The sequence below is a fragment of the Colobus angolensis genome, unplaced genomic scaffold, assembly GCF_000951035.1.
Source record: "Colobus angolensis palliatus isolate OR3802 unplaced genomic scaffold, Cang.pa_1.0 Scaffold7, whole genome shotgun sequence".
NCBI classification, from domain to species: Eukaryota; Metazoa; Chordata; class Mammalia; order Primates; family Cercopithecidae; genus Colobus; species Colobus angolensis.
In genome coordinates, this window is record NW_012120709.1 from 18,401,352 (window position 1) to 18,420,207 (window position 18,856).

The following is an 18,856-nucleotide window of genomic DNA, read 5'->3' on the forward strand; positions in this document are numbered from 1 at the left end:
AACACGGTGAAACCCCGTCTCTAATAAAAATACAAAAAATTAGCCGGGCGAGGTAGCGGGCACCTGTAGACCCAGCTACTCGGGAGACCTAGCTACTGGGTGTCTGAGGCAAGAGAATGGGGTGAACCTGGGAGGTGGAGGTTGCAGTGAGCCGAGATCACACCACTGTACTCCAGCCTGGGCAGCAGAGCAAGACTTCGTCTCAAAAAAAAAAAAAAGAAAAGAAAGCCCCACATTCCCTGGCCTTGCTTGTCTGTCTAGCCTTTCCTAGGACTTGACTCCTTGCTCACTCCCCCAGCTACACTACCCTTGCTGTTCTTCAGGTAAGCGGAGCTTGGGGTTTGTCCCTGTGGTTCCTCAGTCTGGAATGCTTCCTCCTCAAATCTTAACATGCTTTACTTTATTCAGGCTGCTGCCAAATGTATGATCAGAGAGACCATGATCATTGTACTTTATTTTTCCTCAAGCACTTATCGCTACTATGAAATTATATTAAACACTTACTTGTTAACTTGATTGTTGTCAGCCACTCCTGCAAATATAAATTCTATGAAGGGAGGGACTTTATTCTTCTTGTTCTCTCCTGTTTCTTTGGTGCTCAGAATAGTGAGTACTTGCCACTCAGTAGATGCTCAGTGAATATTTGCTGACTGAATAAATGTACACACAGTAACTTCACAGACCCCTAAGTATAAATTTGAAAGCCTTCCAAAAGGCTTTCATTTTCCTATTTCCCATCTAAATGACAAACACCAGGACTTAACTCATTTATATATTTATGTATAATGTTGGTGTTCACATCAAATCTTCCCTTCCTCTGTATCTAGCTGCTATGAAACTTTGATAGTATTCCTCCCTATAACTTCGTATATATTGTCTCTCCTAACAGCAGGAGAAAAGCTGAGTGGGGTACAGCTGAGTCCCAGTAACCAACAGGAGATGAAGAATAATGTGGAGAAAGTGCTACAGTTTGTGGCCTCTAAAAAGATTCGTATGCACCAGACTTCGGCTAAAGGTCAGTGCCTCATCACGTCCTTGGTGCATGAGTATACTCAATGTTAACCAGTGAGTGCTAGCCTCAGGAAAATCCTTGGTTGTGACCTGTGGGGAGATAGAAAGTCTCCATTCATTTTATTTTATTTTTATTTTATATTTCATGATTATTATTTTTTGAGATAAACTTACTCTTCTTGCCCAGGCTGGAGTGCAATGGCACAATCTTGGTTCACTGCAACCTCTGCCTCCCTGGTTCAAGTGATTCTCCTGCATCAGACACCCAAGTAGCTGGGATTACAGGCATGTGCCACCATGCCTGGCTAATTTTGTATTTTTATTAGAGATAGGGTCTCACCGTGTTGGTTAAGCTGGTCTCGAACTCCTGACCTCAGGTAATCCACCCGCCTCTCCTTGGCCTCCCAAAGTGCTGGGATTACAGGCGTGAGCCATTGTGCCCGGACATTTGTTTTAATTGAATACAGATTTGCTTGAGTGTATGTAGGAAAATTAGTGGTTAGAGAAGAAATTATGGTCGGGCATGGTGGCTCATACCTGTAATCCCAGCACTGGGAGGCCAAGGCGGGAGGATCACTTGAGCCTAGGAGTTTGAGACCATCGTGGGCAACATAGTGAGGCTCTGTCTGTATTTTTTAAAAAAGAGAGAAGAAATTACAATATTGGGATATTAACTTTAGGATTTCTCATTTAGGTTATCAAAAATGAAGGGATTACTTTTTTAAGTTCCTTGGGTTTCATGACAAAATATTATTTAAGATACTCATAACCTACATTTTTTTCCGTCTAGTTTTTTAGAAGGGAAACATTTTATAGCCCTTTTTTGGATACCATGGAACATTCTAGGCAGGATGAAAGCAGCTCTGTGACCTCTGCATCTGCCCTCTTCTATAGTGGCTTGGCCCAGATGGGTTTGCCGGGCTATTTTGAGCCCAGGCTTCAAGGAAGGAACAACGTAGGTGTTCTTACAGAGCATAGGCTCCCTAGTTCTCTTGCTGTTTCTCGAGAACTGACTATAGGTCTGGTTTTGTTTCAACGTCAGTTCCTGGGTCTGATTGCCTTTGGGTCTCATGACAATAGGGGCAGAACGGTTCATGTTGGATTATTAGTGTTCTCTGTGTTTAGATCATTTAGATGGGGCCAATACTGATCAGTGAGAGCACCTTGTAGGAGGTATCAAAGAATCCTTCACCACTCCTTCTCAACATAGTACTGGCAGTCCTAGCCAGAGCAATCAGCCAAGAGAAAGAAATAAAAGGCATCCAAATAGGAGAAGAAAAAGTCAAACTATCTCTCTTCACTGATGATATGATCCTATACCTAGAAAACCCAAAAGGCTCTTAGAACTGATAAACGACTTGAGTAAAGTGCCAGGATGTAAAATCAGTGTGCAAAATCAGTAGCATTTATTTTATTTTTTTTGAGATGGAGTTTTGCTTTGTTGCCCAGACTGGAGTTCAGTGTCATGATCTCACCTCACTGCAGCGTCCGCCTCCTGGGTTCAGGTGATTCTCCTGCCTCAGCCTCCCAAGTAGCTGGGACTACAGGCATGTACCACCATGCTGGCTTATTTTTGTATTTTTATAGAGACGGGGTTTCATCATGTTGGCCAGCGTGGTCTCAAATTCCTGATCTCCACCTGCCTCAGCCTCCCAGAGTACTGGGATTATAGGCATGAGCCACCGTGCCTGGCCAAATCAGTAGCATTTTTATACACCAATAACATTCTAGCTGAGAGACAAATTATGAACACAATCCCACTTACAATGACTACACACAAAAAAGAAATATCTAGGACTACATCTAACCAAAGAGGTGAAAGAAATTCAAAATACAAAAATTAACCGGGCGTGGTGGTATGTGCCTATAGTCCCAGCTACTCAGGAGGCTGGACAGCAGAATAGCTTGAACCCGGGAGGCCGAGGTTCCAGTGAGCTGAGATCACGCCACTGCACTCCAGCTTGGGCGACACAGAGGGAAACTCTATCTCAAAAAAGAAAAAAAAGAACAAAGCTATAAAGCTAGGGTGTCACATTACCTGACTTCAAACTATACTACAAGACTATGGTAACCAAAACAGTATGGTACTGGTATAAAAACAGACACGTAGACCAATGGAACAGACTAGAGAACCCAGAAATAAAGTTCCACACCTACAACCATGTGATCTTTGACAAACTCAACAAAAATAAGCAATGAGGAAAAGAATCCCTATTCAATAAATGGTACTGGGATAACTGGCCAGCCATATGCAGAAGAATGAAACTAGATCCCTGTCTATCACCATATACAAAAATTAACTCAGGATGGAATAAAGACTTAAATGTAAGACCTTGAACTGTAAAAATCCTAGAAGAAAACCTAGGAAATAACCCTTCTTGATATTGGCATTGGCAAAGAATTTATGACTAAGTCCTCAAAGCAATTGCAACATAAACATTGACAGTTGGGATCTAATTAAACTAAAGAGCCTCTACATAGCAAGATAAACTATCAAGGGAGTAAGCAGATAGCCTATAGAATGGGAGGAAATATTCACAAACTATGAATCTGACAAAAGTCTAATATCTAGAATCTATGGGGAACTTAAATCAATAAGCAAATACAAATAACCCTATTAAAAGGTGGGCAAAGGGCATATACAGATACTTCTCAAAAGAAGATGTACAAGTGGCCAACAAACATGAAGAAAAGCTCATCAGCACTAATCAGATAAATGCAAATCAAAACCACAATGAGATACTATCTCACACCAGTCAGGATGGCTTTTGTTAAAAAGTCAAAAAATGACAGATGTTGGAGAGGCTATGGAGAAAAGGGGACACATATATTGTTGGTGGGAATGTGACTTTGTCCAGCCACTGTGGAAAGTAGTTTGGAGATTTCTCCAAGAACTACAGCGATCCCATTACTAGGTATATACACAAAGGAAAATAAATCACTCTACCAAAAGGACACATGCACCTGTAGGTTCATTGCAGCACCATTCACAATAGCAAAAACATGGAATCAACTCCGGTGCCCATCAGCAGTGGAGTAGATAAAGAAAATGTGGTATATATATACCATAGGATACTATGCAGCCATAAAAAAATAAAATCATGTCCTTTGCTGCAACATGGATGCAGCTGGAGGCCATTATCCTAAGCAAACTAATGCAGAACCAGCAAACCAAACACCATATGTTCTTACTTACAATTGGGAACTAAGCATTGGGTGCACATTGGGACAAAAGATGGGAACAGTAGAAACTGGGGACTACTAGAGGAGGGAGAGAGGGAGGGGGAAGGGCTGCAAACTACCTGTTGGGTACTGTGCTCACTATCTGGATGATGAGTTCAGTTGTACCCTAGACCTCAGCATCACACAATATACCTTTATAACAAAGCTGCATGTGTACCACCTGCTTCTAAAACAAAAGGTGAAAAAGAAAAAAACAAACACAAATAATCCTTTTCCAAGACTTGTATATTTAAAGGATACAAAGCTAAAAAATAAAATAAAATTTTACCCATTTCCTTACATTGACTTTCACCAGACTTACCACACTGTTTTCTGCCTACATTCCTCTTTTATTTCTAGGGCAAAATTTAGAGTCCATGATACCTCTGATCTGGTTCCCATGTGGAGTGGGCTTGGGGATCTGGCCCATTAAAGTCAGCTATTTTGAGGGAACACTGCCATTTAGGACATCATTGTCATTTACCTGGAGAAGTGTAACAGTCTGAGTTAGTCCTGCGGCATTGATTTTTGTCCCCTTCTCATCTCCTCTCCACACTGCAGTCAGAATGATCTTTCTAAGAGTACATATACTCATGCCACTCCTCTGTATCTGAGGACCCTTAGGATAAAATCCAGAGTCCTTCCTGTGGCCTCCCATGCCCTGTGTGATCCCCCTTCTGATTCAACCCCCGATTCACCCCCCTGCTGCCTCCCCTTTCCCTGTGTACCCCCGCATTCTGGGCTCTGGCTATGCTGAACTTCTTTCACTTCCTCCACCACAGTGCCGTGTCACAGAAATAGAATGTAAGTCACACAGGTAACCTAAGAGCTTCTGATAGCAGGCGGGGCGCAGTGGCTCACGCCTATAATCCCAGCACTTTGGAAGGTTAGGCCTCCCTGATCACATTCCTGATCACTTGAGGTCAGGAGTTCGAGACTAGTGTGGCCAACATGGTGAAACCCCCATCTCTACTAAAAATACAAACGTTAGCTGGGCGTGGTGGTGGGCTCCTGTAATCCCAGCTACTTGGGAGGCTGAGGCAGGAGAATTGCTTGAACCTAGGAGGCAGAGGTTGCAGTGAGCCAAGATAGTGCCATTGCATTCCAGCCTGGGTGAGAGAGTGAGACTCTGTCTCAAAAAAAAAAAAAAGTTTCTAATAGTGCGGTGGGCGCGGTGGCTCACGCCTGTAATCCCAGCACTTTGGGGGCTGAGGCAGGCGGATCACCTGAGGTCAGGAGTTCAAGACCAGCCTGGCCAACATGGTGAAACCCCGTCTCTACTAAAAATATAACCAATTAGCTGGGCGTGGTGGCAGGTGCCTATAGTCCCAGCCACTCAGGAGGGTGAGGCAGGAGAATCGCTTGAACCCAGGAGGTGGAGGTTGCAGTGAGCCAAGATAGCTACAGGTGGCTGATGGTTCCCATACTGGATGGCATAGCTCTAACATATCGTGCTGTCTCCCACTTCAAGACCTTCACACCTGCTGTTCCCTCTTCCTGGAATACTCTTTGTCTTTCTCTTATCTAACTAAAGTGCTACTCTTCATCAGTCAAGTCTCAGTTTAGAACCCACTTCCTCTAGGAATCCTTCTCTGAGCCTCTACTCGGACCTCCCAAAGATTCCTGTACTTCTCTTACCAAAACACGTGACCTTACTTTATTGTCATTGCTGTTACATATTCTGTCTCCTTTGTTGCCCAGAGCTTTGTTAGGACTGAGACCCTGACTGCCTTGCTTACCTGTATCACTAGCAATACATATTAAATGCGTAAGTCCTCAGCTTTTGCCTCCCTCTTAGGACCTCTTGGTCTGTTTTGTCCTTCAGATATTGTGGACGGAAACCTGAAGTCTATCATGAGGCTGGTCCTTGCCTTGGCAGCTCATTTCAAACCTGGCTCTAGCAGGACGGTGAACCAAGGACGGGACTCCAGAGCCCCTTTACAAAGTCACCGACCACATTGTGCCACTGCTGTTGCCCAGGGAGCAGCTGCTGCTCTGGCCGATGTGTGTCATGACATGTCCCGATCAGGACGGGATGTCTTTCGATACAGACAGAGGTAACGATAGAAATCTGGGGATGGGAACTGATCCCTCTCTCTGATATTTCTTCGGTTAGATGATATGGTGCAGTAGATAGAAATGTCACCCAAACAGCCCCAGATTGCAGAAGAGAACATGGAGTGGGGAGGTAGGGGAGGGCACTCTCAAAAGAAAAAAGCCTTTTCTTCTGAGATGTTTATTTTTATTTTGCATTTAGCAGAAAGTAAAGGAATCGTGTGTGTAAGTTTTTGCTCTGGTGCCCAAAATTTAAATATATACCTTTGGCACAGTGTGTTTTCTTCACTGGGAGGTCTGTGGGAGCTGTGTTCCAGTTCACTTAGGGGAAGCTCTACCCTGGAATGTACCCAAAGGTCAGATTGTCCTGGGGAGTCATGGCAGGAAATGCTTTGCCGGTTGTTGTGTATCTGCTAAGAGAGAGCAGGACCCTGAGGTGTTGCAGAGATTGGTGAATTACTTTTGTGTCTGCCTTCCCTGCTAGGTACCAAGTGTCTTTGAGGCAGGGGGTTTGTCTTACTCATCTATTATACTACTCGCAGAGTGGCAGTCTATCTGTACTCGTTGAGTTGATCTGATCTGAAGGACTGACACCCTCCCTTTGCTGGTGTCCTTTGACTTTAGGAACAGCAGCATGGATGAGGAAATTGAGAATCCATACTGGAGCGTGCGGGCCCTAGTGCAGCAGTATGAAGGGCAACAAAGGTCCCCGTCTGAATCCAGCTGCTCCAGGTAACTGTGGCCTCTTGAAACCTGAATTCTGGGGGATTCTCGGAGTTCTTGGCTTCAAGTAACAATACAACAAGCAAAAAGGCATCTAAGCCCTTTTTCTCCCCTCAGTTTACGTTTGGATTTAAAGGGATACCCCTTAGCAGTGCTTTGTGGGTTTGTGCTGGCAGGAGGGTAGGAAGGTAGGGTCGGGTGCCGCTTTATTTCCCACAAATGGAATCTGTGCAGTCCCAGTGCCAGTGCTTAACTGTGACCACATGGGGGCATGGCTGGAACCTGTCAGGGCCCAGTCCAGTGGTTCTGACATTTGCATATCAGGTGCCAGTGTTTATGATAGCTAGTTCCATTGTGCTGTCCTTAAGCCTAAGTGTAACTCTTAAGGTATGGCCTGAAAAGTCTGTGTAAAGCTCATAGAAATTGAGCAGAGTTGTCTGAGAGCATTCGAATGTTTCCAGCTTTCCTCTGCAGGAACTGTGGCTGATTAGTTTGCATTTGAGCAAGCTAATGATGTTTGCCACTCTAGCTAAAAGTTGTCTGTATTCCTTAGAGCCAAGTACAGAGACCAAAACAGGATACAGTGCCCTAATAAGAACCTTATCAGTGGCAGAAAAAGATTACTTTCCTGGCTTATGTAAATCATGCTCTTATAAACACTCCCCAGATCATGTTTTCACTAACTTCATTTTGTTGCTGAATCATAATTTATGCTCTAATGACCTTTTCTTTCCTATCCCGACCCTGTGTAATCTGCTTTATTTAGGGCTAATTGTTCTTTGTATTGTATGTATGTTATGTGTCTTTGTTTTCTTCCTCCTCTTTTTTTCTCATAAAATTCCATCCTATTTTGATGCACCATTTCCTAATTTATTGAGGTCATATGGAACTCTTTCTAGTATTTTAATATACTGCTAACTTTTTACCTTTTACATTTAATAGGTGGGCTCTTTTTTATTTATAAAATTCACCTAACATAAAATTAACCATTAAACATTATGAAGCGTACAATTCAGTGGCACTTAGTAGCTTCATAATGTGGTGCGACTATCACCTCTGTCCACTCAGAAGACATCTTCATCACCCCAAAAGGAAGCCCCGTGCCCATTAAGCAGCAGGTGTGCTTTTAATGAGAATCTAAATCATTTCTTCCTTGCTTGCTGCTTAGGTTATCACCTGGAGCAGAATTACAGGATGTTTTTGTTGTATGATGAGATCTATTGCTTCCTGCACGTCAGCAGGCCTTTCACTCTTCTAAGCCTGATAGTGCCTGCTAGAGTTGGGGGATAGGAGGAAGAGTGGATTTCTTCCTGAGAACACCTGCTTTCTCCTCCAAGGCAGGAGGACTGAGGGGAGGGCTGTGAGACTGTGAGACTGTGTAAATGAGTGGCCCACTGGCTATCAGGCTGCAGTGAGCTAATGGTGACAGTTTTCTAGGAGAGGGGCCAGAGGAGAATTGTTTGCTTTACCCTGTTTTTCACTATTCGATTTTGACATTTTCTTCTAATGCTGACCCCTCATCCAGCTCTTTGGCATGCTGGGTTAGTAGCTGCCTTTTCCTCAGTGAGCCCCCAGGGAAGGAGAGGGCTTCTTGTGGCTATCTGGAACCCAGCAGGTTCCTGCACATTCTGAGCTCTCGCCTCCCAGGGAGCCCACTTAGTGGCTCTGTGACCCATGAAGAGCTCAGGAGCCCCCAGATGTGTGGCTTGCTCAGGACGGGAGTGGCTCAGAAGGAAGGATAGCCCCTGGGTGTCTCATCCCCTGCCACTGCGCCTCCGGAGACGCCCTGGGGAAGCCCTGCCAGCCTGTTGCTCCGAAAACCGAAAACCGCATACCATCCTCTCACTGTAGCCAAGCAAAATGATCCTTACTTGGTTAAAAAGAACACACCAAACGCCAGAGGGGAAGGTGGGAGGGGATGGGTGCTCAGCGAATTTTCCTGGGGAGTGTCGGAGTCTCCACCCCCAGGAGCGGCCAGAGCCCCACGCCGGTCTGACCTGTCCGACCGACCCCTGGTCCACGAAGGGAGGACTCAGAGTGGAGCAGGCAAGGTTTTCGGTGCGGGGCAGACCACCAGAGCCCTCCTCTTGATTCTGCCAATACGGTGCTGTTCCCCTGCCTATCCTGAGCCTCTCAGTCTCCCCTCCTTGCATCCCCCAATCCCTCGTCGACGCCCCCACCCCCACCCCGCCCAGCCCCGCCCCTGGCCGGCACCCTCAACCTCCGCCCAGAGCGGTCTGTTGGCCAGTGGAACTGGCTTGGGTCGGGAGCCCGGCTGCCTCGCCGCTTGTGACAGCCGGGGTAGGGAGCCGAGGGAGGGGCGGGAAGGGATCCGGAAGGTGGCGCGGAGCGGGATCGCCGCTGGGGACTCGAGGCGCAGCCTGCGCTGCCGAGAGCCTCCCTCCCAGTGGGAGATGGGTTGAGATGCCCCCACCAGGGGGGATGCCCGGCGCCGAGTGTCCGCGGAGGCCAAGATGCAGCGGCCAGGGGCCGGCAGCCTGCGAGTGGAGGCAGCTTCCGCCGGGGCCGGGCTGCGGCACAGTCTGAGCTGCCGGGACGGCGCGCTTCAGAGCCTGGAGCATCCCCGTCGCTGGGGCCGAGACGCCGCCGCCACCGTTCCCACTTTCTCCCGCGAGCCGGGCCAGTAGCTCTGCTAGCTGGCCTTCCCGTGGAGGCGTTTTCCAGCCCCAGCGCGGGGAGACATGCCTGGATTTGGGAGCGATGTGACTCTCAGCCCTCCACTTCACCTGGGGACGCAGGCTTGCTGAAGCCCGAGGCAGGAGGGGGACCATGGGAGGGACGCAAGTCAAATGGTGAGCTGAAGCCACTCTGGCTTTGGAAGTGGGTGGCCAGGGTGGGAGCAGGGGCAGGGCTGGAGGATGCTGTTGGCCAGAGACAGGCGGGGTGGTGGGAGCACTATGTTGGGAGGATCGACTGCTGACCAGGGGTTATCACTATAAAATACGGTGGGTGGGCTTAGGAAGTGGAGCCAGCATGGGGACAGGAGTAGCCGTAGCCCCTGCCAGGGTCTTTGGTGGGGGAGGGCACTTCATGAGGATTTAGGACTCTTCCTTATTGCCTATTATCCGTTTAAAAAAATTAATTTGAGTAGGATTTGGAAGTATCTTTGCTGCAGGATTGCTTGTCTGATAAATTAAGATAGAAGAGCTATTAGACCTGTGGGAATTAAGAAATGTATCAGCCCAGACCTATCAGTCATTCTCTGACCTCAGAGAGGATTATGATGCTAAATAGGGGATTATTTGTTTATAAAATAGAACTTTTAAGCTAATCAGGGAGGAGCCTGTCATATACATAATTAATTAGCATTAAAATATTTTATCTGACCTGGGGCAGAGGATTTAATGCATATTCCTTGTCCATGAGGTACTTCTTAGGGAGGCAGCAGGGTGCCTGCTCTGACATGTGCCTCGGGAGTTTCCTGCCTGAGGTCCTTTATCTCTCCACTTGGCCATCGAGTTTCATGGTCTCACCTCTCGGTGGCCTCACATTGGCAGCCTCAATTCAAGAAAGAGAAATGTTGTTTTCCTTTGGCTGCTCTGCCACTCCCCCAGCGGGGTTGGATATCCAGACATCCGCCTCCTTCTGCCCTTATATGGGAGATAACTCTCTTAGGAGGGAGAAGGAGCTGAGCATGCGTCTGTGCTTTTAGGGAAGCAGTTTTCTAGCAGCCTAGGTTCACACTGCACCCTCCTCCCCGACTTTGTCTCACACGTGCTGTGGTCCAGCAAAGGCGGAGGGTGGAACATGTCATCCATAGCACCTTGTCAGATGAGAAAGTGTTGCTTTCTTGTTTCTCAAAGATGAGCAGCTCTTGCAGGCCGCTTTCTGTGCTTGGATCCCCATTTCTCTAAGAAGGTAAATGCTGAGGCCTGAGCAGGCACAAATCTATTCTCCTTGTGAATGACATAGTACCCTTGGATGAGAGCTTTTCAAGCAGCGAATTCATGTTGGCCTGGAAGTCAAGATTGCCTAAGCGGTGAAAGATGAATAAGAAAGTTCTAGAAAGAAATTGCTATTTCGGAATATCACTTCTTGCCACTCCCTACGCCTTCCGCCTGTTTGGGTTATAGATCTATAGATAAGGTTAAGCAACGTACTTTAATTTGGCATTTCAATTGAAAAGCTTTAAAATGTTTTCTGTAGTGCTAAGAAGGAAGAGAATGTATTTCTAGTTGAGGTCATTCCCACCAAAGCCCTTAAAATATGGGCAATGAGGAGGATGAGACACTAGTCCCATGCTTCCTCACCACTTTTGAAGTGCCTGGCTACCTCCACCATGCCTGGCTCTTGTTTTTACTGGATTCTAGGAAGACAAAATGTTAACTCCTGATGGTGGTTGTGAGGATTCGCCTGGGAGACTTCAGGGGCACATTAAGTGGGTCAGTGAATCCTAGCCACTTTCACTGTTGTCTGGGTGATAGATTTGGAAAGAATTCCTGAGAGGGGGCTGGGCCAGGAGACCCCTCAGCCCCTGAGATTGTTTCATTGCTGATGTTCTCAAAGTGCAGTGCAAAGAGAAATGGCTCGAGACTCGTTTTCCCTGTCACATGGAAGCACCAGCCTCACATTCCCATCTTGTCTTGTAGATTTGCGTTTTTTTTGGAGATTTACAATTCCACTTCCCTGAAAATCTGCATAGTTCCTTCCAAGGCTAGTAGTTATATCAGAACTTAAGGGCCAGGTATGGTGGCCCATGCCTGTAATCCCAGTACAGAGACTGAGGAGAGAGGATCACTTGACCCCAGGAGTTTGAAACCAGCCTGGGTAACACAGGGAGACCTTGTCTCTACAAAATAATTTGAAAATTAGCTGGGCATCTTATGCACCTATAGTCCTAGCTGCTCGGGAGGCTGAGACAGATTTGCTCAAGCCCAGGAGCTTGAGGCTGCCATGAGTTATGATGGAGCCACTGCATTCCAACCTGGGCAACAGAGTGAGACCCTGTCTGAAAAAAATAAAACAAAACAAAACCTTAAGAATTGTTGAGAAGATTCTGAGAACAATTTGAAAGTGTTGTGTCAGAAATATAAATAACTCTTTGATAGGAATAAATCAAGTTAAACCCTTACTCCACTATCCCTAGCAGGTATTTCCCCTTTTGACATATTATCTTCCCCTTGTCATGCTCTAGCTCAGTTATTGATATATAACTGCTCCTCTGCCCAGCCTGGCAATGTACGTTCTCCAGCAGCTTTTCCCCTTGAACCACCCCCACCCTGTACTCTCCTTTGTAATCAGCTCAGAGCTGATCTGCCATGATAACTTGGCTGGTAGTGCCTGTATCTGTGAGAGATCAGTGTATTGGAAATAAAATTTCCTTCTAGCTCCAAAAGCTACTAGACACAGACTGGCATCAGTCTTTGAACATGGGCCCAGGGATGGTGATGGCAGAGGTGGTGGGAGGTAAAACAAAACAAAACCTGAATGCTAGATTACCCATCATTTTGGTAAATCTCTTCTCAATGAATTAGCCTTAAAGGCATCCTTGTTGTGGAAAAGACTTTATAGGACTGGGTCATTCCTTTATTCAATATTAATTTGATTCATTCAAAAGGTTAATCATTAAATATTTTATTTTCTGTTGGCCAAGTACTGTGTTAGCCATGGAGGAGTAAGATGAATAAGAACATGTCCCTGTTCTCAGGAATAAATTATGAAAGCTGCTTTCTGAACAACTCTTCATAATAATCATTTTTCTTCCTTTTTCTTCAATCACAGCCTGACTTCACCCAGTCCAATCCACAGTGCCAAGAGTGAGTCCATTATAACCCAGTCAGAAGAGAAGGCAGATTTTGTGATTATTCCCTCTGAAGGAATAGAGACCAGAACAGGTACTATCTCTACGCCTGCCTGGGTTGGTTCAAGGAACAGCCAGCTTGAAGAATTTAGAGGTCCTGACCACCAATAAGCTCCCTGGCCTTCCCCATCTCCATAGTGTGTGCAGGGTCAGCACTAGAGGGCTCTAATGACTTTGAGTCAATTAATGTGGTTATCCTCTTGCAGAATGTAATTTCTGATGTCCTAGCTGTCGAAAATCTTGCAGCAGCATAGATAGGCCCTTTCTCAGCTGGCTGCCTATGAATTAGGAAATGACTTTGGGGCAGTCAAAAGCCTTACTCAAGTAAACATTTTTATTATTCCTATCTTACACAAATAATTGCAGGACTTACGTAACTTAAATTGGGACCAGAAGTATATTGTATGAGCTGAGGTGTCTGTGAGGACACAGAGAGTAGAGAGCAGGTCTGTATCAGGCTTGGTATGAAGCTACAGAAAGGACCACAAACAGTTCCCTTTGTTTAGACTTACATACTCTATCTCAGTTGCTCTTTTTTTTCTTGCATAGAGAGAGAAACATGTAAGAAGCAAAGTGCAAGACTTAGAATACTCACAAGAGTTGTAATGAAACAGAGGCCCTCAGAAGAAAAACTGTAATTGAATTATTCTGTATTCTGCTCCCCGTCTAACCCTGGCATTAGTACCAAAGAGTCAGTCATGTTACTGAGTCAAAACTCCTGAGGCCTTAGAGAGAGAGGGAGAGCATTTATTGAGTGCTCCTCTCAGCCAGGCACCAACAGGCTCTGCACATGAGTTACCTCATTTAATCTTCATGGCAACCCAGAGGGGTTATTATACTCGTCTCATGAATGAAGAAACTCACTGAAAGAGTTTATGCCTTTCTGAATTCTAGAATATGCATTTTAAATGGCTGTACATACAATTAGATCGGGTAAAATAGACAAGGAAACCAGAGCAAAGAGACCTTAAAGCTAGGAAAATAAAAGTGATGCTAAACAGTTTGTGCAGGTTTGTTTTTATTGGTTTGTTTGCTGTGTGACTCACACAGTATTCTGTATGAAAGTGGTCCAGTTATGACCGAGTGGTCAAAGGAATATTGAATTGAGGTCTCCCCACTAAACCTTCAGAGTAACCAGTAAGATTTTGTTTCCATTGCATCTGACAGCTCCTCTCTTTGTACCTGGCAAAAATCAGGCTCTTGGAGTGCCAGTTCTAAGAATCAAGGGTAAAGTCTGTGTGGCGCATACCAAGGCTCCCATGGAGGAAATCTTCTACTTCCTAAGTGTTTTAAAAGAGGATAGATTGTTCTAGCACCAAGTGAGCCTGAGGCCTGAGCTCACAGCCAGTTCTTTATGCCTCACGACCCCACCTGGTGGAGAGTCCAGTCTGTGCTGTGAGAACAGGTTCAGAACGCAGGTGACCTGAACCTGTGAACGCTTTCTGCCGGAAATCAGTTTTCTTCAACATGAACTGTTCTCCCTCTTTTCATTTTGTAGAGGAGACAGAGTCTCCATTATCTCGAGACTGGCGGCCAGGGAGCCCTGGAACCTATCTGGAGACCTCATGGGAGGAACAGCTGTTGGAACAACAAGAACATTTAGAAAAAGAAATGGAAGAAGCAAAGAAAATGATATCAGGACTACAGGTAGCTCTTTCCCTTGTACTTTGCCCTTGTTATACCAATTGATTATTAAGTCACTATTACCAATTGAAAATAAACTGATTTTAGTTTTGTAGGAGGTCAGAACTGAATGAGGAGTTTAGATATAGGGAGTAGTACAGAAAGAGCAGAAAATTCCTTATATTTGAGTAGTTTAAATGGACTTTGTGGGCTGCCGTTCATAGCAGAGTGCTTAAGATTTCAGCAAGCCCAGGAGCCATTACTGACCCCTATCAAGTCCTTATTGTTGACGCTCTGCTACATAGGTAGGCTTCTACGCAGTATGTGGCTGTCGACCTGCAATTGCAGCTTTCACCAAAGAATGACACTGTGAATAGTCAGGAATTTTCTTCTAGGAATTCTCTAGCAGGAAGAGTGTAAGAGCCAGTAATGCTGCCAGGTTTCCATTTGAGTTTAGCTAAGGGATTTAGCTCACTCCTAATACATGTGCAAATGGATGCCAAGGCATAATGGTCAGGTAGAAGAGGTTTTCTTTGAGCAACAAAAACCCTTCAGTTTTTCCTATACCTGTAGTGCCAGCTTGGCAAATCTACCCCAGAGACTGACCCACTTGACATAGTTCCCACCCTGAGTGACCCCCTCATTCCTGTCTTTGTGTGTCTGTCTCTGTTTGGGGGAGTCCTTAAAGTGTGCTGATGACCCTGAAATTGCCTAGAAATATTCTTTTCTGTTTGTGCTGGGAACTGCAGTGCTTCTGAATTGTCAAATATTTATGGACACATAAACAAAGCCCACATTATGTGTGTGGCTCTGGCAGCCGGCAGGCGGTGGAGGGCGTGCTCCCAGCTAGCCTGCAACAGGGTGGGGACACAAAGGGTTCCTAAAGAAAAAAGGAGATTGGTGCTGTGGTAAAGCAATTTGCATAATGTATGCCCCAGGAACTGAGAAGTGTGGGAGGAATGTTTCCTGCATAAACATTCCCAAACTTCATTTGCTCTGTATTTTTAAAATGGCTGGCTTATGAGGCCTTTTAGATCTCTTTTTTGCCACTCCATTAACGAATACCTTAATGGAATGTTTTTGTGTGTGTTTTGCTTGCATAGGAAGTATGTCGTGGAGAGCTTCGAGATTATACCCAACCAGGTTGTTCCCAGGATGATTTGCATTATATGAACATAGATATTCATCAGTTTGGCTCAAAGTTTGTTTGCATTTCTTAGTCTGGGAGAAATTCGGTGGCAGATTAGACAGAAAAAGAAGAGAACTGACAGGCAGAAAGTCAGCATGTTAATATTCCCTGCAAACAGAAGAGTTTTAATTCACAGCCACATGATCACAATGAGAATTCAGTTCCATTGTAGAATACAAAAGGGCTCACAGCATCCACTGGGCTTCTTAACTCTTTTCAGTGATTAACAAGTTGCATGCTAAGCCACATCCAAGATTTCTGACTTATTAGTATTCCTTAGTTAGAACCCTTTGAACAGTTTGCCATTATCGTTAATATTTCCATAATGTTGAACTCCCTTAGCTCCCTGCGGCCCTGTGGCTTCTTATATTATGTCTGTACCTGTTGCCATGACACATGAGATAGCCAAATTCATTTGACTTACTCAAATTTTATTATTAGCATTTGGCAGATCAGCCATTGGCTGGATTTTATTTATTTATTTATTTTTGAGACGGAGTCTCACTCTGTTGCCCAGGCTGGAGTGCAGTGGCATGATCATGGCTCACTGCAGCCTTGGTCTCCTGGGCTCAAGTGATTCTCCCACCTCAGCCTCTTGAGTAGTTGGGACCACATGCATGCGCCATCACACTCAACTAATTTTTTAATTTTTTGTAGAGACAGGATCCCACTATGTTGCCCAGGCTGATCTCAAACTCCTAGGGTCAAGGGATCCTTCCACCTCGGCCTCCCAAAGTTCTAGGATTACAGGTGTGAGCCGCCTCGCCCACCTAAATTTTTGTTGTTTATTGAAATAGGAAACAGCTTCTGTAACTCATCTCTTTTGAATAAAGACAGAATTGTTTCAGATATAAAATGGGGTCACATTTTTCAGTCTTTCACTGATCTGATAGATACTCACCTGCAGGGACAGATCCAAGTTTTGTGCGTCCTAAAATATATAATTTGTGTGTGTGCAGGGGGGCTTCTTGAAGAATAAGATTACAAAATTATGAATATAATAATTAGGAATAGGCCAGGCATGGTGGGTCACGCCGGTAATCCCAGCACTTTGGGAGGCCAAGGCGGGCGGATTGCTTGAGCTCACGGGTTTGAGACCAGCCTGGGCAATATGGCGAAACCGTTGTCTTTACTAAAAATACAAAAATTAGCCGGGTGTGGTGGCGCATGCCTCTAATCCCAGCTACTCAGGAGGCTAAAACATGAGAATAGCTTGAACCCTGGATTGCAGTGAGCCAAAATTGGGCCACTGCACTCCAGCCTGGGTGACAAAGTGAGACTCTGTCTCCAAATATAATAATAATAATAATAATAATAATAACAATAATTTGGTATAGGACCTTGGGAGAGGCAATGTATGCGGCAAAGCAAAGACAACTGGAGCTTTCTTAGCTTCATGGTAAATCTGCCTCCCCATTCCACCTACTTATATTCTAATGAAAACCGCCTGGGTCAGGAGCTGAAATGAATGAGGACATCTCCCTGCAAATATATTTTTCTTCTTGTTCTATACAGGTTGCTTTAGGGAGTAAAAATGCAGAATCAGTAAAACAAACAAAAATCAAACAAACCCAAGTGAGTGCTCCAAATGTATTTCCAAATAATTCATTACAATACTCATTTCTAAGCCGTGATGATTCTACACTGCTTTTAGATCATTTTCTCCCTGGCAAAATTGAGTTTGAGCAGCTCCAGTTTGAAATGTGTTGTGTCTCTTTTGAAAGAAAGGTTTTTAGATTTTCTTCTGGGGCCAAGGCACCTTGAAGCAGAGCAGTCAGGTGTCCAGAGAGCTGAAAGAGCCAGAGCATGGACCTGATGAAAGGAACTAGTCCCAGAGTGAGCAATGGGAAGTAACTAAGGAGCAAAAATTACCAATGAAATTTCTTGAGGAAGCTGAGTTGTGATTTTAACTAGGGGTGAGCTTACCAAGCTCAACTCTGCACTAAGTCGTCTGAAGGAGAGTTAAGTTTCGTTCTGCCTTTGTGGTTATTTAGGCCTTATTGCTCAATGGATCCTTACCTGAAGATGAACAGGAGAGGCCCTTGGCCTTCTGTGAACCAGGTGTCAATCCCGAGGAACAACTGGTGAGCTCGATCTTTTGTGACTGGACACTAAATTTGTATGTATTTGACTTGTGTTTAGCATTTGACACTGCTATTCATGCCTTCTTGAAATGCTGTCTTCCTTGACCAGTTCTGGTTTTCCTTCTACATTTTTGAACATTGTTTCCTTCTTCATTCATTTAATAAAAAAATATTTATTGAGTGCTGACTATATGCCAGACCCTATTTCAACATGCTGGAGATATGGTGGCAACAAAACAGACCTAAGACCCGACCCTTATGGAGTTTACATTCAAGTTCTCTTTGAAGCTTCTCTTCTTCTGCTTGTGCCTTTAATGTTAGTGTTCCTCAGCATTCCAGTCTAGGCCCTCATGTGTCTTAAACATTCACCTGGGCAGTAGTATCTGCCTCCAGTTCTTCACTCACTTCCCTCTTGCTTCTCATGTATTTATTTCCAGCTCAGCCCTCGCTATGGAGTTCTAGATGTGTGTATGCAATATGCAACTGCCTTCTTATTATCTCCACTTGTAAGTCCCATAAGCATCTCAATTTCAATGAGTCCTAAATTAAAGTTTTTCTGTCCTCTGCCCAACCACCAAAGCTACTTGTCCTTTTGGGTATCTGTTTTGGATACCGAAATGCGCCAAAGAGAAATCTAAATATTATCTTTTAATCCTTTTCCTCTACATCAGTCAGTCACCAGGTTTTACCAGTTTACATTTCTAATTTCTTTATCCAGTTTTCTCCATTCTCACAGCCACTTAAATATCAAGCCTCCATCCAGTATTCCAGCAATCTTCTAACTGGTTTATCTGATTTCTCTCCTGTCTTCCTCTAATTCATTTTTTGTAAAACAGCAAGACTAATTTGCCTTAAAGACATACTTCATTTTGTCACCCTTCTGCATAAAACTTCTCATTGATTCCCCATTGCCCTCACTGGCCTTTCATGATCTGGCCCTGATATTTCTCTCCAACTTCATCTCTTGCCATTTCTTCTTCCCTTTACCTCACCCCCTCCCCTGCACCCAACCCCGACCCCATACTTCTTCTTTTTTTTTTTTTTTTTGAGAAGTCTTGCTCTGTTGCCCAGGCTGGAGTGCAGTGGCACGATCTTGGCTCACTGCAACCTCTGCCTCCTGGGTTCAAG

At 44.9% G+C, this 18,856-nt stretch overlaps 1 protein-coding gene across 3 annotated transcripts in view; it reads left to right on the forward strand.

Moving 5' to 3' along the window:
* The window catches only part of DIXDC1 (DIX domain containing 1), a 102,100-nt gene that overhangs the window by 42,873 nt on the left and 40,371 nt on the right, over nucleotides 1-18,856 (forward strand). The window contains exons 3-8 of one of the 3 annotated variants that reach the window (XM_011926725.1): nucleotides 890-1,015; nucleotides 6,059-6,290; nucleotides 6,913-7,020; nucleotides 12,754-12,866; nucleotides 14,331-14,479; nucleotides 17,639-17,728. In XM_011926725.1, the coding sequence (XP_011782115.1) occupies nucleotides 890-1,015; nucleotides 6,059-6,290; nucleotides 6,913-7,020; nucleotides 12,754-12,866; nucleotides 14,331-14,479; nucleotides 17,639-17,728 (818 nt within the window). Of the gene's footprint in view, nucleotides 1-889; nucleotides 1,016-6,058; nucleotides 6,291-6,912; nucleotides 8,020-8,993; nucleotides 9,825-12,753; nucleotides 12,867-14,330; nucleotides 14,480-17,638; nucleotides 17,729-18,856 lie in introns of those variants that run through there. The other 2 variants (XM_011926726.1, XM_011926727.1) reach the window with 2 other exon arrangements.